We start from the raw sequence: 18,251 nt of genomic DNA, 5'->3' as shown, positions 1-18,251 counted from the left end.
GTACTTTCCGTACATCTACCAGCTCCTGCCAAATCTTCTTATTCTTTGTAGGTACACCATTAACCAGAATAATTAATGGTTCAGTTTCCAAAGTATCCGCATCAATAGTTTCCATATTTTTTTTCAAATCCAAGGGCAAATACACCACTCTACCTTTTAAACCTCTCAGTAAATCTGAAGGAGGTAATTTACCAGTTTTGGGCTCCATACGTACTATGGTCTGGAACGGATGAACACATTGAATGAGTATAGACTCATATGTATTTAATTCAGAAAGTTCAGCAGGAATAGCATCCAATTCTAAATTATTATGTACAGCTCTGGTCGGCATTCTATTTTCCTCTAACTTGTTGTAACAGTATTTACAAATACGCTGAACTTCACCCAATTCAAAACAATTTTCAAGAAATATATATGTGGCAAAATCCTTCCACTTATAATTATCTTCATTTTCACTCTTTCTGTAGAGATCAACATACCTGGTTTGTTTTCTATAATGAGTTCTGCGGCAACAAATACAAGTAACATTTGGTCTTTCATTAGAGATTATTGCAAATTGTGTTATGTGATCATTAAATGTCTTACTTACAGAGGGTTCTACATTCTCTTCCACTTCTTCCTCATTTACTGTGTCCTTCTCTGCACTGTTTTGTTCAGGACCAAAGTAACAAAACTGAATTTCATCAACAACCTTCTCTACATCTGATACCGTTCCTCGGAACAGAGCCCTATTCAATTCATTTAACTTTATTGCTGGACTTTTGGCAAAATACAACCGTCTCACAAACTTTCTCATTTCAGTATGATGAACAGCCAGCATCCTAAAATGATGGAAAACACTATTACACACTTTTCTAGATAGACAAGCCAGAGAATGACCCTGCAAACCAGTATTCTCTCTCACTCTGCATGGATCCAGACTTTGAAGCACCTTAATCTTCTGTTTTATACTTTTTTTACTATATTCTCTTAGAAACTCACAAAATTTGTCAATAGATTCCTGACGCACAGTGCAAATACTACTACAATTCCAAGTGTACACTGGGGCTTTAGGACGTCTCCCCATAGCCTCATCCGCCATCACTTGTACCTCATCTCTTGGAACCATTATCTCCTTCTCCATTATGCAACCATTTTTCAATTCGTAAGCACGACCTCTGGTGTCAACTGCATGCAGCAAACTATTACTTTGAAAATAGCTCTCTTCATTAAAAAAAGGTTCACTACTTGAACTATGCATCCACTTTCCTAAAAACACTTTACAAAAGTTTGTTCTGTTCACTACTCTTTTCCTTTTGCTATGTGATTTCAGTACATTAACCATTTTGTCTAATGTACGCATCCTATTCAAAATTAAAATTAATAGTTTCCTTTTTAATTCTAATGCCTTTGCTGCAATGGCTTCAATTTCTTTTTTTCTTTTATAAAACTTAGTCTTTTGCTTATATTTCTTCACATCCTTTATCAAATTGGACATAACTCTTCTCTGAAACATTTTTCTACGTATCTCTTTAAACGCTGTTTTTCTATTTATGTAAATCTTTTCAGTTGCAGAAGGTATATTTGCATTAACTAAATTCTCAATTTTTTCCTGTCCTTTTCTTTTCAAAACATTCTTTCCAGTACAGACATTTTGTACATTTTTCCTTCTTTTGAATATATTTTTAGAAATTGTTTTGTCTGCTTACCAGAAGATTTTTTCTTTTTCCCAACATGAGCATCTTCTACTAACTTTGGTCCTCCAGTTGTCTTCAAATATAGGTTTTTTTGTGGGTTTTTTTAACTCTGGATTTTGTGGGCATCTTAAATTTTGTTCACTGCTCTTCAGCAATACCTGAAAAAAACTTTTTAAAAAATCCTTTATTTTATTTAAATATATTACTACATTTCTTTTCACAATAGTCACATAACGTAATTTCTTTGCCAATTTGAAAACACACTTATTACTCTTTTTTTTGGCAAGTGATAATCACTTTTACAGACTGACACATTATGAATCCACTTTTCAGATTTTTTTAAAAGCACATGTCCAAACTGCTTTTTCAGACCACCACCATGTGTATCCTGGGTGACTGCCTACACTCCAGCAAGGGCAACCAGCCTTAGTGATGCTGAATGTATTTGCATTACAGACTGAAACCTCAAACCCCACTCGCTTGTAAATACTGTGCATGATTCTACATGGAAAGCAGCTGGGTGTGTGCTAAGAGTGTGCTTCTGCACCAAAAAATCGCTCCCCCTTTTTCCTACTAATGCAACTGTGAAATCACCAGAGCAAAACGCAATAAATCTCTGCCTGTAATTCCTATTTGCACACAGAGTCATGTTTTCACATTAGTCACAAAACGAAATTTCTTTGCCAATTTGAAAGCACACTTACTGCTCTTTTTTTTTGGCAAGTGATAATCACTTTTACAGACTGACACATTATGAATCCACTTTTCAGATTTTTTAAAAAGCCCATGTCCAGACTGCTTTTTCAGACCACCACCATGTGTATCCTGGGTGACTGCCTACACTCCAGCAAGGGCAACCAGCCTTAGTGATGCTGAATGTATTTGCATTACAGACTGAAACCTCAAACCCCACTCGCTTGTAAATACTGTGCATGATTATACATGGAAAGGAGCTGGGTGTGTGCTAAGAGTCTGCTTCTGCACCAAAAAATCGCTCCCCCTTTTTCCTACTAATGCAACTGTGAAATCACCAGAGCAAAACGCAATAAATCTCTGCCTGTAATTCCTATTTGCACACAGAGTCATGTTTTCACATTAGTCACAAAACGAAATTTCTTTGCCAATTTGAAAGCACACTTACTGCTCTTTTTTTTTGGCAAGTGATAATCACTTTTACAGACTGACACATTATGAATCCACTTTTCAGATTTTTTAAAAAGCCCATGTCCAGACTGCTTTTTCAGACCACCACCATGTGTATCCTGGGTGACTGCCTACACTCCAGCAAGGGCAACCAGCCTTAGTGATGCTGAATGTATTTGCATTACAGACTGAAACCTCAAACCCCACTCGCTTGTAAATACTGTGCATGATTCTACATGGAAAGCAGCTGGGTGTGTGCTAAGAGTCTGCTTCTGCACCAAAAAATCGCTCCCCCTTTTTCCTACTAATGCAACTGTGAAATCACCAGAGCAAAACGCAATAAATCTCTGCCTGTAATTCCTATTTGCACACACAGTCATGTTTTCACATTAGTCACAAAACGAAATTTCTTTGCCAATTTGAAAGCACACTTACTGCTCTTTTTTTTTGGCAAGTGATAATCACTTTTACAGACTGACACATTATGAATCCACTTTTCAGATTTTTTAAAAAGCCCATGTCCAGACTGCTTTTTCAGACCACCACCATGTGTATCCTGGGTGACTGCCTACACTCCAGCAAGGGCAACCAGCCTTAGTGATGCTGAATGTATTTGCATTACAGACTGAAGCCTCAAACCACACTCGCTTGTAAATACTGTGCATGATTCTACATGGAAAGCAGCTGGGTGTGTGCTAAGAGTCTGCTTCTGCACCAAAAAATCGCTCCCCCTTTTTCCTACTAATGCAACTGTGAAATCACCAGAGCAAAACGCAATAAATCTCTGCCTGTAATTCCTATTTGCACACAGAGTCATGTTTTCACATTAGTCACAAAACGAAATTTCTTTGCCAATTTGAAAGCACACTTACTGCTCTTTTTTTTTGGCAAGTGATAATCACTTTTACAGACTGACACATTATGAATCCACTTTTCAGATTTTTTAAAAAGCCCATGTCCAGACTGCTTTTTCAGACCACCACCATGTGTATCCTGGGTGACTGCCTACACTCCAGCAAGGGCAACCAGCCTTAGTGATGCTGAATGTATTTGCATTACAGACTGAAACCTCAAACCCCACTCGCTTGTAAATACTGTGCATGATTATACATGGAAAGGAGCTGGGTGTGTGCTAAGAGTCTGCTTCTGCACCAAAAAATCGCTCCCCCTTTTTCCTACTAATGCAACTGTGAAATCACCAGAGCAAAACGCAATAAATCTCTGCCTGTAATTCCTATTTGCACACAGAGTCATGTTTTCACATTAGTCACAAAACGAAATTTCTTTGCCAATTTGAAAGCACACTTACTGCTCTTTTTTTTTGGCAAGTGATAATCACTTTTACAGACTGACACATTATGAATCCACTTTTCAGGTTTTTTAAAAAGCCCATGTCCAGACTGCTTTTTCAGACCACCACCATGTGTATCCTGGGTGACTGCTTACACTCCAGCAAGGGCAACCAGCCTTAGTGATGCTGAATGTATTTGCATTACTGAGTCCAACCGCAAACCCTTAAACTATTCTTTTTTTATACCAATACACCTTAATTTATCGTGAAAACATAGTCCATATTATTTTACATGTTCCTCACATTTAAATTTCTCCCAAAACAGAAAATAATAAACACAACTTCAACAAAAAGAATTACATTTCTATTATTCATTTCTTAATTTACCATATACATCTCCTCTCAAACTCTAAACTCACCTTTAAAATTAGTTAGTTGTGAAAGAAATGTGGCACTCAAACAGCAGATTATCAGAGCCAGGATCTCTGTTCTCTACACCTCTCTCCTCTCAGCAGAACCAGATAATGGCAAAGTTTCCCTCTATTTTTCCACACATATACATGTAAGTTTCAAATCTCAGTGCTTCCCCCTTTTTTTCAAATGTAATCACACATTTCTATTGGCTGAAAACCAACCCTTTTCCAAAAGTACCCTTCCCCCAACTTGACTTCTGCCTAGTACCCTTCCCCCAACTTGACTTCTGCCTGCTACCATAGCAACAGCTCATGGAACACTGCTGTGTGGAGTCAGGTCAGAAGTTCGCCAAACAGTGTTTCAATTCCACAGAGCAAGAGTGCTTGACTTTTCAAACCTAACAGCAAATCCATAGTACTGTTCTTTGGTAACACAATTTTCTGTACCAATACAAAACATGCTTCTATTAATTTACACATACAGCCTAGTTTTTATTCTAGAATGGTATGAAACAGCCAATCAGTTCTTTTTTTTTAAAAAAAAAATATGTATGCCTCTATTTCCAAACTGTCTTTCTTTTCATATTGCCATTCTACTGAAAGACACCTCCTGAGTGCATCCAGTTCTCCTTTGAAGATGTTCACAGTGTGGATTGTAGGGCACAGCTATGTCTTCTGGAGTGAAAAGTTTGCAGAGAAAACAGGTATGGTGAGAGACCTTGCTTTGCCAAATGTAGACATTAAATGGATTGGTCAGAGAGGGTTAAAGTGGCACCAATTGATGCCATTGGTGAAATCCTTCATGCAAATCCAACACCCTGACCTCATAATAGTGCACTGTGGTGGCAATGACCTAGGCACTTTGACTGGGGTAGGTCTGGAAATGCTTATGAAGGACACCTTTGCACAACTGTTTTCACTTTTCCCTAAAACTGCCTTTGTGTTTTCTAACATATGCCAAAGGCAAAAATGGAACTGGTCCAATCATTTCTGTCCGCAGATTGACAAAGCAAGAAAGCACGTCAACAAATCTGTTTCTGCTTTCCTCCGTGACTATGGTATGGGTTCCATTTACCACAACAACTTGCGTTACGACATGCAAGACATTTATAGAGGAGATGGTGTGCACTTCAATGATGAAGGGAACAGAGTCTTCCTCTTGAACCTTAGACTGTGCATCGGTACTTACTTGTAGGTACCAATAAAAAATCACTTCATAAACACAACGGCTCTTTTTAGAGCCCCCTAATATCTAAACACTTAAATCTGAATTTCATTTCTTTTTTTCTTTTTTTTTTCTACCGTACGCTTACGGTAAGCTTACCGTACGCGTACCCCGTGATTTTTTTTAAAAATCAATAAATGTTTTCTTTGTACTTTTCTGTCCTTCTTTGACCCCCTTACAAATGTTAGGGGGTCTGTAACTCTCTCCCTTGCCCCCTTTTCAAGATATCACTCTTTTTTACCGGAGTGAAATACACAAAATGGCGGCCGCCGCTTCCTGGTTTCGGCCGATTCGAATGTTTACTAAGATCTAACAGCCAATCAGAATCGCGCTCGCGCACGCCACCGTACGCGTACGGTAAGCTTACGGTAAGCGTACCGTAAGCTGGCTCAGATATATATATTGATTTAAAGGCTATTTTCTCAGAATCTACTGAACAGATTTACACCAAACCTACAAAAGGCACTTCCTTGACCTGAGGACTACCTCTCTGCCAAATTTCTAGTAATTCTGTTCAGCCGTTCGGGCTGTAGCCCTGTCTAAAGGTCCTATGGAAAAATGCATGGGAAAAACGTGTTTTGGGACCCCCCTTTTATCTCAGCCCCCGCTTGACGAATCCCCCCGAGACTTTCAGGGTAGGAGCGGAGCGTAGCGCCCCACCTATTTTGAGAAATTCGCGAGGATTCGTCGACCGGCGCCAAAGTTATTCAAAATAGAATGTTGCGGATTTCCTATGGAAACAGGGTCCTAACTATAACTACCTACTGGCGAGTAGGTAATATCTATATATATATATATAATTCACTTAAAAAACCATAGGTTTCACACATGTTATAGTTAGCTGGACATTTCACTCGTGAAAAACCAATGAAATTCCCCCGTTATAGTTAGTGCAGGCAACTATAACTCACGCGACCGCAATCCTCTGCTGATGATATTACATCACTGTATTTAGTCACTTATTCACCCATGTCTTCTTCCATTAATCTTTAGCTATACATATATTACAAATATTTATTTTTCAGAAAGACACATGTGTTATCAGCAGACGATTGCGGTCGCGTGAGTTATAGTTGCCTGCACTAACTATAACGGGGGAATTTCATTGGTTTTTCACGAGTGAAATGTCCAGCTAACTATAACATGTGTGAAACCTATGGTTTTTTAAGTGAATTTGCAAGGTTTTTAAAATGCTAATTCCTAACTATAACGTGTGTGAAACCTATGGTTTTTTCAGTGAATTTGTACGTTTTTTTAAATGCTAAGTTATTAATATATTCTTTTTAAAAAAAGAAATTTTTACCGTGCGCGCACAGTGCGTGCACGGTGCGCTTCTCGCACCGTGCGCGTGCGGCGGGCACGCGGTGCGCTTTGCTCACCGCGCGCCGACAGTACGCAGTTCGGACCGTGCGCACACGGTGCGCAACTTTCACAGAATTTTTTTGCACGGACTCCGCGATTTTTCGCGAAAAAAATAAAAACTTTTTGGGGCCCTTGGGGGTCCTTCTGGGACCCCCTGACAAATGCTAGGGGTCAGGAACTGTCCAGCCTGCCCCCTTTTCACGTTCCCAACCTTTGTTTTTCACCCCCTCAGAGTGCGAGAGACAAAATGGCGGCCGACACTTCCTGGTTTCGACCGATTCGAATGTTTACTAAGATCTAACAACCAATCAGAATTGCGCACGCGCACGGCAGGGTGCGTGCACCCAGCGCGCACGGTGCGCGCGTATAGATATATATATGCTTTTAAATGCTATTTTCTCAGGAAATACTGAACAGATTCACACCAGACCTGCAAAAGGCACTTCTTTGACCTTATGGCTACCTCTCTGCCAAATTTCACGTAATTCTGTTCAGCCGTTCGGGCTGTAGCTGCGACTAAAGTCCCTATGGAAAAATCCATGGGGAAAACGCGTTTTGGGACCCCCCCTTTTTCTCGGCCCCCGCTTGACGAATCCCCCCGAGACTTTCAGGGAAGGAGCGGAGCGGAGCGCCCCATTAGTTTTGAAAATAATATATATATATATATATAGATGTGATCAAGGCCTCCTGTAGGCCGAAACGCGTCATGGCGGCTGTGTAAAGATTTTGTCCGATTAAAGAAATTTTCAGCACTTATCTTGGGTCCGTGTTCGTCTTTGCGCATTGAAGCTGCGTAACCTACAAGGCGATTCCTGGTGGCATATATATATATATATATATATATATATATATATACATATATATATACATATATATATGTATTATCTACTGGCATAGTTAGGACCGTGTTCCCATAGGAAATCTGAAAATTCTATTTTGAATAACTTTGGCGCCGGTTGACGAATCCTCGCAAATTTTTCAAAATAGGTGGGGCGCTCCGCTCCGCTCCTACCCTGAAAGTCTCGGGGGGATTCGTGCAGCGGGGGCTGAGAAAAAAGGGGGGTCCCAAAACGCGTTTTTCCCATGCAATTTTCCATAGGACCTTTAGTCCAAGGTACAGCCCGAACGGCTGAACATAATTACTTGAAATTTGGCAGAGAGGTAGTCCTCAGTTCAGGGATGTGCCTTTTGCAGGTCTGGTGTAAATCTGTTCATTAGTTCCTGAGAAAATTGCAGTTAAAAGCATATATATATCTATAAGCGTGCACCGTGCGCGTACGGTGGAGAAGTGTGGCTCAATGATTAGAGCGGCAGACCCTGATGCAGAGGTCTAGCCCGGGACCAGGGTTCAATTCCCCGCCTCGGCGGGTCTTGGGCTAAAAAGTTCCACGGACCTGATAATTCACGCCTCGGTGCCATTCCAATCATGGAGTCCCACTCTGCAACTCTGGGCAATAGCTTGCTTAATCTCCACAACGGCCCCCACAACGCTAAGGATGCCTGGCCTCCACCTTGGGGGTGCCCAGGAGTGGACGCCTCACAGGGAAAGCCAGGATGGGTCCCACAGCGGTATTCGTACAAGCGCCTTGAGACCCTTGCGGGTGAGTAGTGCGCTATACAAGTATCAATTTACAATTTACAATTACAATTACAATTACAATTACAATTTACAATTACAATTACCGTACGCGCACGGTGACGTGCACGAGCGCAATTCTGATTGGTTGTTAGATGTCAGTAAGCATTCGAATCGGTCGAAATCAGGAAGTGTCGGCCGCCATTTTGTCTCTCGCAGTCTGAGGCAATGAAAAACAAAGGGGGAAAACTTGAGAAGGGGGCAGGATGGACAGGTCCTGACCCCCTAGCCTTTCTCAGGGGGTCACTGAAGGACCCCCAAGGGTAAAAAAAAAAAAAAAATTTTTGCGAAAAATCGCGGGGTGCGCGCACCGTACGCGCACGGCACGAACAATGTCCAGCTAACTATAACGTGTGTGAAACCTATGGTTTTTTAAGTGAATTTGCAAGGTTTTTTAAATGCTCATTTCTAACTATAACGTGTGTGAAACCTATGGTTTTTTTAGTGAATTTGTAAGGTTTTTTAAATGCTAATTTATGTATGTATTATTATATTTTTTATATATTTATTTTACAATAAACTACCTATGTATATAGTTATAGATTGACTGTATCCTGTAATATGGAATGGCTCGTTTAAAATGTTTGTTTTTTTAAGGGTTTTTCACCGTGCGCGCACCCCGCGATTTTTGAAATAAAAATAAAATGTTTTTTTCACCCTTGGGGTCCTTCAGGGACCCCCTGACAAAGGCTAGGGGGTCAGGAACTCTCTACCCTGCCCCCTTTTCATGTTCTCCACCTTTGTTTTTCACTGCCACACACAAAATGGCGTCTGACACTTCCTGATTTCGACCGATTCGAATGTTGACTGACATCTAACCCCCAATCAGAATTACGCTCGCGCACGGCACGGTGCGCGCACGGTGCGCGCCTCTAGATATTTATGTACTTTTAACTGCAATTTTCTCAGAAAATACTGAACAGATTGACACCATATATGCAAAAGGCACATCCCTGACCTGAGGACTACCTCTTTGCCAAATTTCAAGTAATTCTGTTCAGCCGTTCGGGCTGTACCTTCGACTAAAGGTCCTATGGGAAAATGCATTGGGAAAACGTGTTTTGGGACCCCCCTTTTTTCTCAGCTCCCGCTTGACGAATCACCCCGAGACTTTCAGGGTAGGAGCTGAGCGGAGCGCCCCATTAGTTTTGATAATTTCGCGAGAATTCGTCAACCGGCGCCAAAGTTATTCAAAATTGAATTTTCAGATTTCCTATGGGAACTCGGTCCTAACTATAACTATCTACTGGCGACCGCCAGTAGATTATATATATATATCAGGCAAGGAATCAGGCATTTCGAAACGCGTAGATCTTGCTTTGCTCAAACAGCCCACCACGGTGTAGTAAATTAAAAAGTGCTAAAAGCAAAAGAATACGAGAGGTCGTCCCGTTTTTATCTCTCCGGCTGGGGAGATTTTATATATATATATACACACACACACATATACAGGCCCCTGATCTCCCTTCTCATTGAACCCCTGAATGTCAGCGCTACTTGTGGAGACCCTGCAGGGGATAGGAACCAAAGAAATTGAAAAACAAATGGCTTTGAAGCAAGCGCGATCTCATTTGTTGTTTTGCATTGTTTGTAAAGTGCAAAAGCGCTGCAGGCAGGAACCGCATCCAGCTTGGCCCGCAACACAAAACCAGCATCTATCAGAGTAAAAACAGCTCCTCTCTATCAGCCCCCCAGGAAAATGCCCAGGTGCCAGTATGGCCAGTCCAGGCCTGAATGAGGCAGCCCTTCTATGCCAAGCCGGTTCTTGCCCCGGTGAAGCAAGAAGCAGTGTGAGTGGTGTAGATGGTAGCACCTCAAGAAATGTTTTGGGCATCTGCAGTTATTATTTCAGTTTATTATTTATTTGTTTTTTTACGAAGCAACCATGGGACCGAGGCATTCCTTACACCACCTGTTAAGTCCAGCTGGCTGAACCTCGTTCCTTGGTGATCTTCTTAGCAGAAGGGATTTCGGTGCCCCTACACAGAACAATAAGAGCTGTTTAACCTCTTCAATGCCCATGACGAGCTGGTCTCGTCATGGGCCGCGGTTGCGCTGTGCCCATGACGAGACCAGCTCATCATAAACCCCGCCCGCTAATGAAACGGCCGGCACAGGGCGGGGAAAGGGGCGGGCACTGAAGGGGTTAAACATATTCCCATTTTGGTGACTTGAACCCAGATTTATTTAAGGATTGTGCTGCCCTTGCGTCACACAAAGAGCTACTCAATCTTTAAGTCAGATTTACCAAGCCACGCAAGGCCAACTTGAATAGCCCTGCACGGGCTGGTAAATCCAGAGTAATGCAAGGTAGCGCAGGTCGCTGCCTCTGCGCTGGGAAGGCGTTACATGGGTGGAGCGTGGGAGTTCTCATGCATCCACTAATGCTTTTTTGGAGCATTCCCAGATTTACCAAGACTGGTAAACTTAGGAATTCGTCAAACTTGGACGCCTTCCCAATAAAAAGCGAACAAGGAAAATATCTTTATTTCTCCTCGTTGTTTCCTCTTTCTAAGTGTGCTGCACACTTACAAGAAAGGACAATGCTTCTAAGGGCGTTTTTTGTGCGTGAAGGTGTCCCTTCCTGCACAAGAATAATTCTGCCTGCAACGTAGGCACCCTTGCACCGTGGCACAAGGGGGCCTGCATTGGCTTTAGGCAGCACACTGCACCAGCAAAGGGAAAGAGCAGGAATGCGCGTTCCTGCCCTCTCAATTTGACGCGTCGTAGAAAGATGCCTCACTACATTGTGTCAAATAAGGATAAATCTGGCCGTAGGTAAATACAAAGACTATTAGATTGTCAGACTAGAAATTGACACATTCTCACAGGTGTATGATTAAAAAGTAATTGACGCAGTGTTCCTTTATGTGACGTCATCAGTAGCGGCTCGTGGAGGGAGTGCTGCGGGACGGCGGGGTGGGGGTGGAGCAGGGTAGGGGGAAATAAACTACAGAATACGGCCGAACGTTGCGCGCGATGCATCGCATTTGGCAAAGCAGCGCGCGCAATGAAATTAGTTTTATTTATTTATTTGTTTACTTACCTCTGTCTGGCCGTATTCCGTAGTTTACTACCCTCCACCCTGCTCCTCCCCCGCCCCGCCTCACCGCCCTGCAGCACTCCCTCCACGAGCCGTTACTGGTCGTCATGTGTATAGCCCGCTCACTTATTTTGTTATGTGCTGTGGTTTGCTCGGCCTTCTTCATAAACAGTACCTTCTCTCTGGTTTCAGTGTCCCTCCCAGAGCCAAAGACCCTCCAGGAGGTGCGAGTGGGCTTCATAGATCAGCAGACGTGTGATGCATTGTACCAGATCGGCTCTGACCCAAGCCTGGCCCGTCCCATGATACAAGAGGACATGGTTTGCGCTGGCTATGCGGAGGGCCAGAAAGATGCCTGCACTGTAAGTAATGCATGGGATTTGGTGGTGTGCTTGTTTTCAATGTGAGTGAGATAACATTCAGACAGGGCTTTAGCACATGAGCCCCTTTACCTCCAATTATTAACAAGCATTGATAAAGGCAGAAGATCTGGCTTATATATGAAAATTCAACTGCCTCCTATTGATTAAAGAACGTGGGCCCGATTCACAAAGGTAAACTGAGACGAAAGTCTAACTTTACGACTTTCAGTATGCACAAAGAGCATTTTCTACTCGTAAATGCCCTTTGTGAATACTGAAAGTCGTAAAGTTCGACGTTCGGTATTCACCAAGAGCATTTACGAGTCGTAAATGCCAATAGCGAAAGTCGTAAAGTTAGACGTTCGGAATTCACAAAGAGCATTTACGAGTAGTAAATGCCAATAGCGAAAGTTGTAAAGTTAGACTTTCGTCTTACTTTACCTTTGTGAATTGGGCCCTGTGTGTGTATATGTGTATTGTGGATGGGCGATGGTATGCGTGCAAGAACTAGTCAATGCGTGGCTCGATGGATGCATGAGTGCCAGCATGAATGAGTGAATACATGGATTAAAGTATCCATACATCCACCCATTGACTCATTCTCGCATTAATCTCCTAACCCATCTGCAATACCAATCACCCAAACTCACCAGTCAATGCAGAGACACTTTCAGTTGTAAGTCAGCCGTTTTGGCGTTTGCATATAACTTTCCTGAAATGTGCTTGTGCCTGTTGCAGTTCTGATACTAAAATTAAGGAAATACGTTTTGTCGTATAAATATAAATGGATACATGCCTTCATTCTCGAACAACAAAACCTGTGCAACAGTAAAAATCTTCGTGAGACATGAGTAGGCTATGCTGTTAAGAAAGTTACATATAAATGTGAGTTTTACAAGGTTAGTGAGGGGTGTCACGGCTCTCCATTCACTCAAACCACCACTTCATTGAATGTCCTCAGACAAAGAACAAACTGGAGGCTAGACAACCGAGAAACCCCAGCGCTGTCGCGCCAAGCTGGGGTAAGGAGTGGCTGGAGACGTGAGGAATGCCGCCTGACCCTTCTGAATAGCAACCATTTTGGAGCAGACTGGACATTCTGCTAATATAGCAATTTTCCATTGCTCTGCATGCTAAGAGAGTCGGCTTTCAGAGCAGGATGGGCTGCCTTGAAGAAACCATTCCTTTGTGGCTCCATTCTAATCGTGGTTTCCTGCAGTGTGGAACTCGTTTCAACATGTCTGCCAGGGCAGGTTGGTTTCAATTCCAGGCCTACTAGCATGCACCACCTCACAGAAGGATCATGCAAACTGCAGATAGCTAGACATCCTCAGAGGTACAAGATCCATGGAATGTGTTCCACACATCCTGCCTGTTTTCGCTGTCTTCCATCATAACAACGTATATGTGTGGAGCATCACAGTAATCAAAGAATATGGGAACACAGCAATTAGCAACATCTGAGAGGGTGTTACCCTGGTTAGGCTACCACATCTTGTGGACACTACCTTTCAGTAACCCTTTGTCAAACCTATGTGGTCCTGAAATGTGCCATTAAAAAATGTTTTAACAATAGAGCCCTCCTTACAAGGTTGCTGTTCTCATTATATTTTGCCTGGTTAGCGGAGGACTCCCCCCCCAGTGGCGTTTCTAGATGCAATTTAAGGGACACACACACCAGGCCACAGATAAAACTGGCATGGCCTCCTAGAATAGGCGATCATGATCATGAAGACTGCACATTTTTGCTATATTTATATATATATATATATATTTTTTTCACTGACAAAAATAAAGCTTACAGGGACATTATAGTTAGGAAATAGAATTTAAAAAACCTTAGAAATTCACTGAAAACACCAAAGGTTACAGGGACGGTATAGTTGGGCTCAGATTTCACTCGTACAAAACCATAGAAATTCAGCAATTATGGTTACCTGAACTAACTATAACTTACGCCCGCAATGCACTGCTTATGACCTAACACTTTACATCACTCATAACATGGTCAATGACATCACCGATGACATCTCAAATGACATCACTGATGACATCATCTAGTGTGTAAGTATTTCCTAAGAGTTTGTGATTGTTAAACATATATACTAACCTACTACAAAAGTGAAATTAGTTTACAAGGTGCACTACTACTGAGTGATACTGCTTCTAACATATATTATGTGAGTGGCTGTGCGACTGTTTGTATCCTTGTGTGTATGGGTGTTTAAGTGGGTGTGTGAGTATATATGTGGGTGAGTGAGTTTCTGTGTAAGTGGCTGTATTGTGAGTGACTAGGTGTGTCAGTGGTTGTATGGGTGAGTGAATGGCGGTGTGAGTGGCTCTATGGGTGGGTAAGTGGGTGTGTAGTGACTGTGAGTGAGTGGGTGTCTGAATGACTTTACAAGTGACTAAGTGTGTAAGTGGCTGTATGGGTGAGTGGACGGATGTGTGATTGCTTGTATGGATGTGTGAATGGGTATGTAAGTGGTTGTGTGGGTGAGTGAGTGTGTGAGTGCTTTTATGGGTGAGTGAGTGGCTGTGTTGAGAAGCTGTATGGGTGAGTGAGTGGGAGGGTGTGTCATTGACTGTAGGTAAATACGTGGGTGTGTGAGTAGCAGTGTGGGTGAGTGTGTGGCAAAATGGGTGAGTTTGTGGCTTTGTGACTGGCTGTAGGGGTGAGTGACTGGTTATACGAGTGACTGTATGGGTAAGTGAATGGTTGTGTGAGTGGATATACAAGTGAGTAAGTGAGTGGGTATGTGAGAGGCTCTAAGGAGTGAGTGGGTGTGTCAGTACTGGTATGTGTCTATGAATGTGTATGTGAGTGGTTGTGCAGGTGTGTGAGTAGGTATACAAGAGGTTGCGTGGGGGTGTGAGTGGTTCTGAGGATGATGTCATCAGTGATGTAATTTGAAATGTCATTAGTGATGTCACTGAGCATATCATGAGTGATTTGATATGGGAGGTCATAAGCAGTACATTGCAGGGGCATAAGTTATAGTTTGCTCAGGTAACTATAATTGCTGAATTTCTGTGGTTTTATAAGAGTGAAATCTGAGCCTTACTATAACCTCCTTATAAACTTTGATTTTTTCAGTGACTTTCTAAGGTTTTTTAAACTCTGTATCCTAACTATAACGTCACTGTAACCTTTGGTTTTTTTAAGTGAATTTCTATGTTTTTTTTAACTTGTAGTTGTGTTTGCAGAGTGGTGGAGAAAGGGGGGCGGGGCCTCTGAGCAGCTCTCAGGAATCCAGCTGTGTGGAACTTACTGGAGCAACAGGAGGAGTTCTCGATCCCCAAGGACCCTCAGCAACCAAGAGGACTTTAACCCCCAATCAGTATTGCGCCAGGAGGTGCTTTTGCAGAGTGGTGGAGAAAGGGGGCAAGGGCCTCCAGCCAGCTCTCAGCACTGTGTGGGATGTACTGGAGGTAACAGAAGGGATTTCTGGCCCCCAAAGACCCTCAGCATCCAAGGGGACTTCATCCCTCAACCAGTAGTGTGCCAGGAGAAATTTTGCAGAGTGGTGGAGAAAGGGGACTGGGCCTCCAATCAGCTCTCAGCAATTGCGCTTGTGGGACTTACTGAGGTAACAGGAGGGGTTCTTGGTAGGGGTGGGTGGAATTTGCAAAGTTGCCTTTCGCAAAATTTCGCAAAGCGTCAAAAAATCTCTGCGAACACGCGAAATTTCGCATGCTCGCGGAGATTTTGGGCTTATTAATGCGTTACTGAATGCTTCAACTCGGGCACCTGCTTTATTTATATCTGTAAGTGCTTCCTGTTGAGGTTTAATTTTTGTGACAGGAGCATCGTGCCAGAATGAATACTTCCCTGCATATTTACCCAAGAAGATGCCACCGTTTTGTGCAATACGTCTGCTCAACTGCAGTAATTCTACTAGTTAATCAGTAAGTGCTACCTCGTTGGGTAAATGTATAGTGTTTTTCCAACACTACAGCTGCGTAAAGGGCCAGAAGAGCTGTCTACAGCGACCATGTGTGTCTGTAGCGTTGCCACCGCGCCGCCGGGCGCTGGGGTCCCTCGAGTGAGCTGTCCATCATAGTGGGGGAAAGGGCGGGAAGACGTTGCACACCGCTGGTGTGTGGGCCGGGGCCAAACGGGCTGGGCTTCCATGCAGTTCACATGCCTCTTGTTTATAATGTGCCAGAGACTGATCAGAGCAGCAGATGAGGAGGCAGAACCTCCTGGTGTCAGGAACTACACGGGGATTGCGCTCGAGAAACTCATGGATGCACAGAGCTCCATTAAGGATTACAGCAAATTGTTGACGATAGATATGGGGAGACAGCACACCTACCTAGCCTCGACCGTGCTCACAAATGTTTTGTGCTGATTGATGCATTACTGAATTTGAGCTTCAACTCGGGCACCTGCTTTATTTATATCTGTAAGGGCTTCCTGTTGAGATTTAATTTTTGTGACAGGAGCATCGTGCCAGAATGAATCCTGTGCAATACCTAGGCTCTACCCTCATGCCCCCCCAAATTCCGTTCCGCCGTGGATCGCGGACGTTTCGACATTTTCGCGTTCCGCGCGGAACGCAAAAATGCTGAAATTTCGCAAATTCCGCGAGCGGAACAGAATTTGTCGCCCACCCTTAGTTCTTGGCCCCCAAGGACCCTCAGCATCCAAGGGGACTTCAACCCCCAATTAGTAGTGCGCCAGGAGGCGCGTTTGCAGAGTGGCAGTAAAAATATGGCAGGGCGTCCGGCAACTCCCTGGGCCATTAACATTTTTTTTTTTTTTTTTTTTTTAAACCGTTTATTACAAAACTCAAAAAAATATACAAAGATGGGCCTACAACCTTCCGGCCGGCCGCTAGTAAACAAAAGGAGTATATGACACACATTGTAGAGCGCGCGTTGCGGCTAAGGAAGATGCACAGGAGCTAGCAGCGTTGATAGCCACACCATCCGAACCCCACTGTACGGTTTCATTTTAAACTGAAATAACAACCAGAAAAAACAAAAACCACAAGGCAAGCTACAATCAGAAATAGCAGCATGTGCTCCCCTGAGAGGGGGACCCTACCAATCCATAGGAGTATCAAGAAGGGGAAGAGATCAGGATTAGGGCTGGGTAAAACTCAATGCCCGGAGCGGGGAAGATGGGTCGGCTACGGGGATGGGGCAGGCGACGGATCGGGCAATAACGGTGGAGTACAGATTCCCCCACGGTAGGCGTTCCAGGGGCCCCAGACTTTCACCCATGTCCCAGGCTTACCTCTCGCAACATACACCACCTTTTCCCGAAACATGCACCAATCCATATGTTCCTTCCAGGCCGAGACAGTCGGGGACCTCTGAGATCCCCACAGTTGAGCAATATCACGCTTAGCCACCATATATCCCAGGGTCACCCACCACGTCTGTGGCGCCGAGTAGTCGGTAGGTTCCCACACATTCAACAGGCATCTCCTCGCTTCGGGTAGCAGCACCACATGCGTAACCATACGCAGGACCTCATGCACACCACGCCAGAATCGCTCCACCTCCGGGCATTCCCACAATATATGCAGAAAGGTCCCCAAAGCGCCACACCCACGCTTACACAACCCGTCCACAGCATAGCCCATACGCAGAAGCCTCGGCCCCGTCACGTAGACTCTGTGGAGTATCTTGAGCTGGACGAAGCGAAGGCGGGCCGGTATGGCCACCTCTTTCGGGGAGGCCACCGCAAGGGTCCAGTCCTCGTCGTCCAGCTCCAGTCCATCGGCAACCCAAGCCTCACGAAGGGCAATCAGCAATCCCGTGCGGTCATTGATCAGTTTTTTGTAGATCAGTGAGATCGTGCTGTCCGGAACGTGTCCATCCAGCACTCTATCCTCAAGGGGGGAACACTCCGGGATGGATGCAACGTCCGGGAAGACGGAGCCCAGTGCATGACGGACCTGCAAATACCGAAAGTACTCCCTGCCATGCAAGTGGTACTCCGCCTGCAGCATCTCGAACGTTTTAAATCCTCCCCTCGTCCAGAGATCCCCCACCTTGCTAATGCCTATCATGTCCCACTTCTCGAAGCCCTTCGAGGTCCACAGGGAGCCCAACTGCTCGGACGCGTATAGTGGTGACGCCCGGG

General features: G+C 43.9%; 1 protein-coding gene across 2 annotated transcripts in view; it reads left to right on the top strand.

The window, feature by feature from the left end:
* Positions 1-18,251, top strand: part of LOC146811706 (serine protease 27-like) — a 229,576-nt gene that overhangs the window by 174,002 nt on the left and 37,323 nt on the right. For both annotated transcript variants that reach the window (XM_085618696.1, XM_085618697.1), the window contains exon 6: positions 11,982-12,151. In XM_085618696.1, the coding sequence (XP_085474822.1) occupies positions 11,982-12,151 (170 nt within the window). The remainder of the gene's footprint in view (positions 1-11,981; positions 12,152-18,251) is intronic.

The sequence above is a fragment of the Triturus cristatus genome, chromosome 7, assembly GCF_964204655.1.
Source record: "Triturus cristatus chromosome 7, aTriCri1.1, whole genome shotgun sequence".
Classification (NCBI taxonomy): domain Eukaryota; kingdom Metazoa; phylum Chordata; class Amphibia; order Caudata; family Salamandridae; genus Triturus; species Triturus cristatus.
This window is presented reverse-complemented; position numbering and strand designations above follow the sequence as displayed.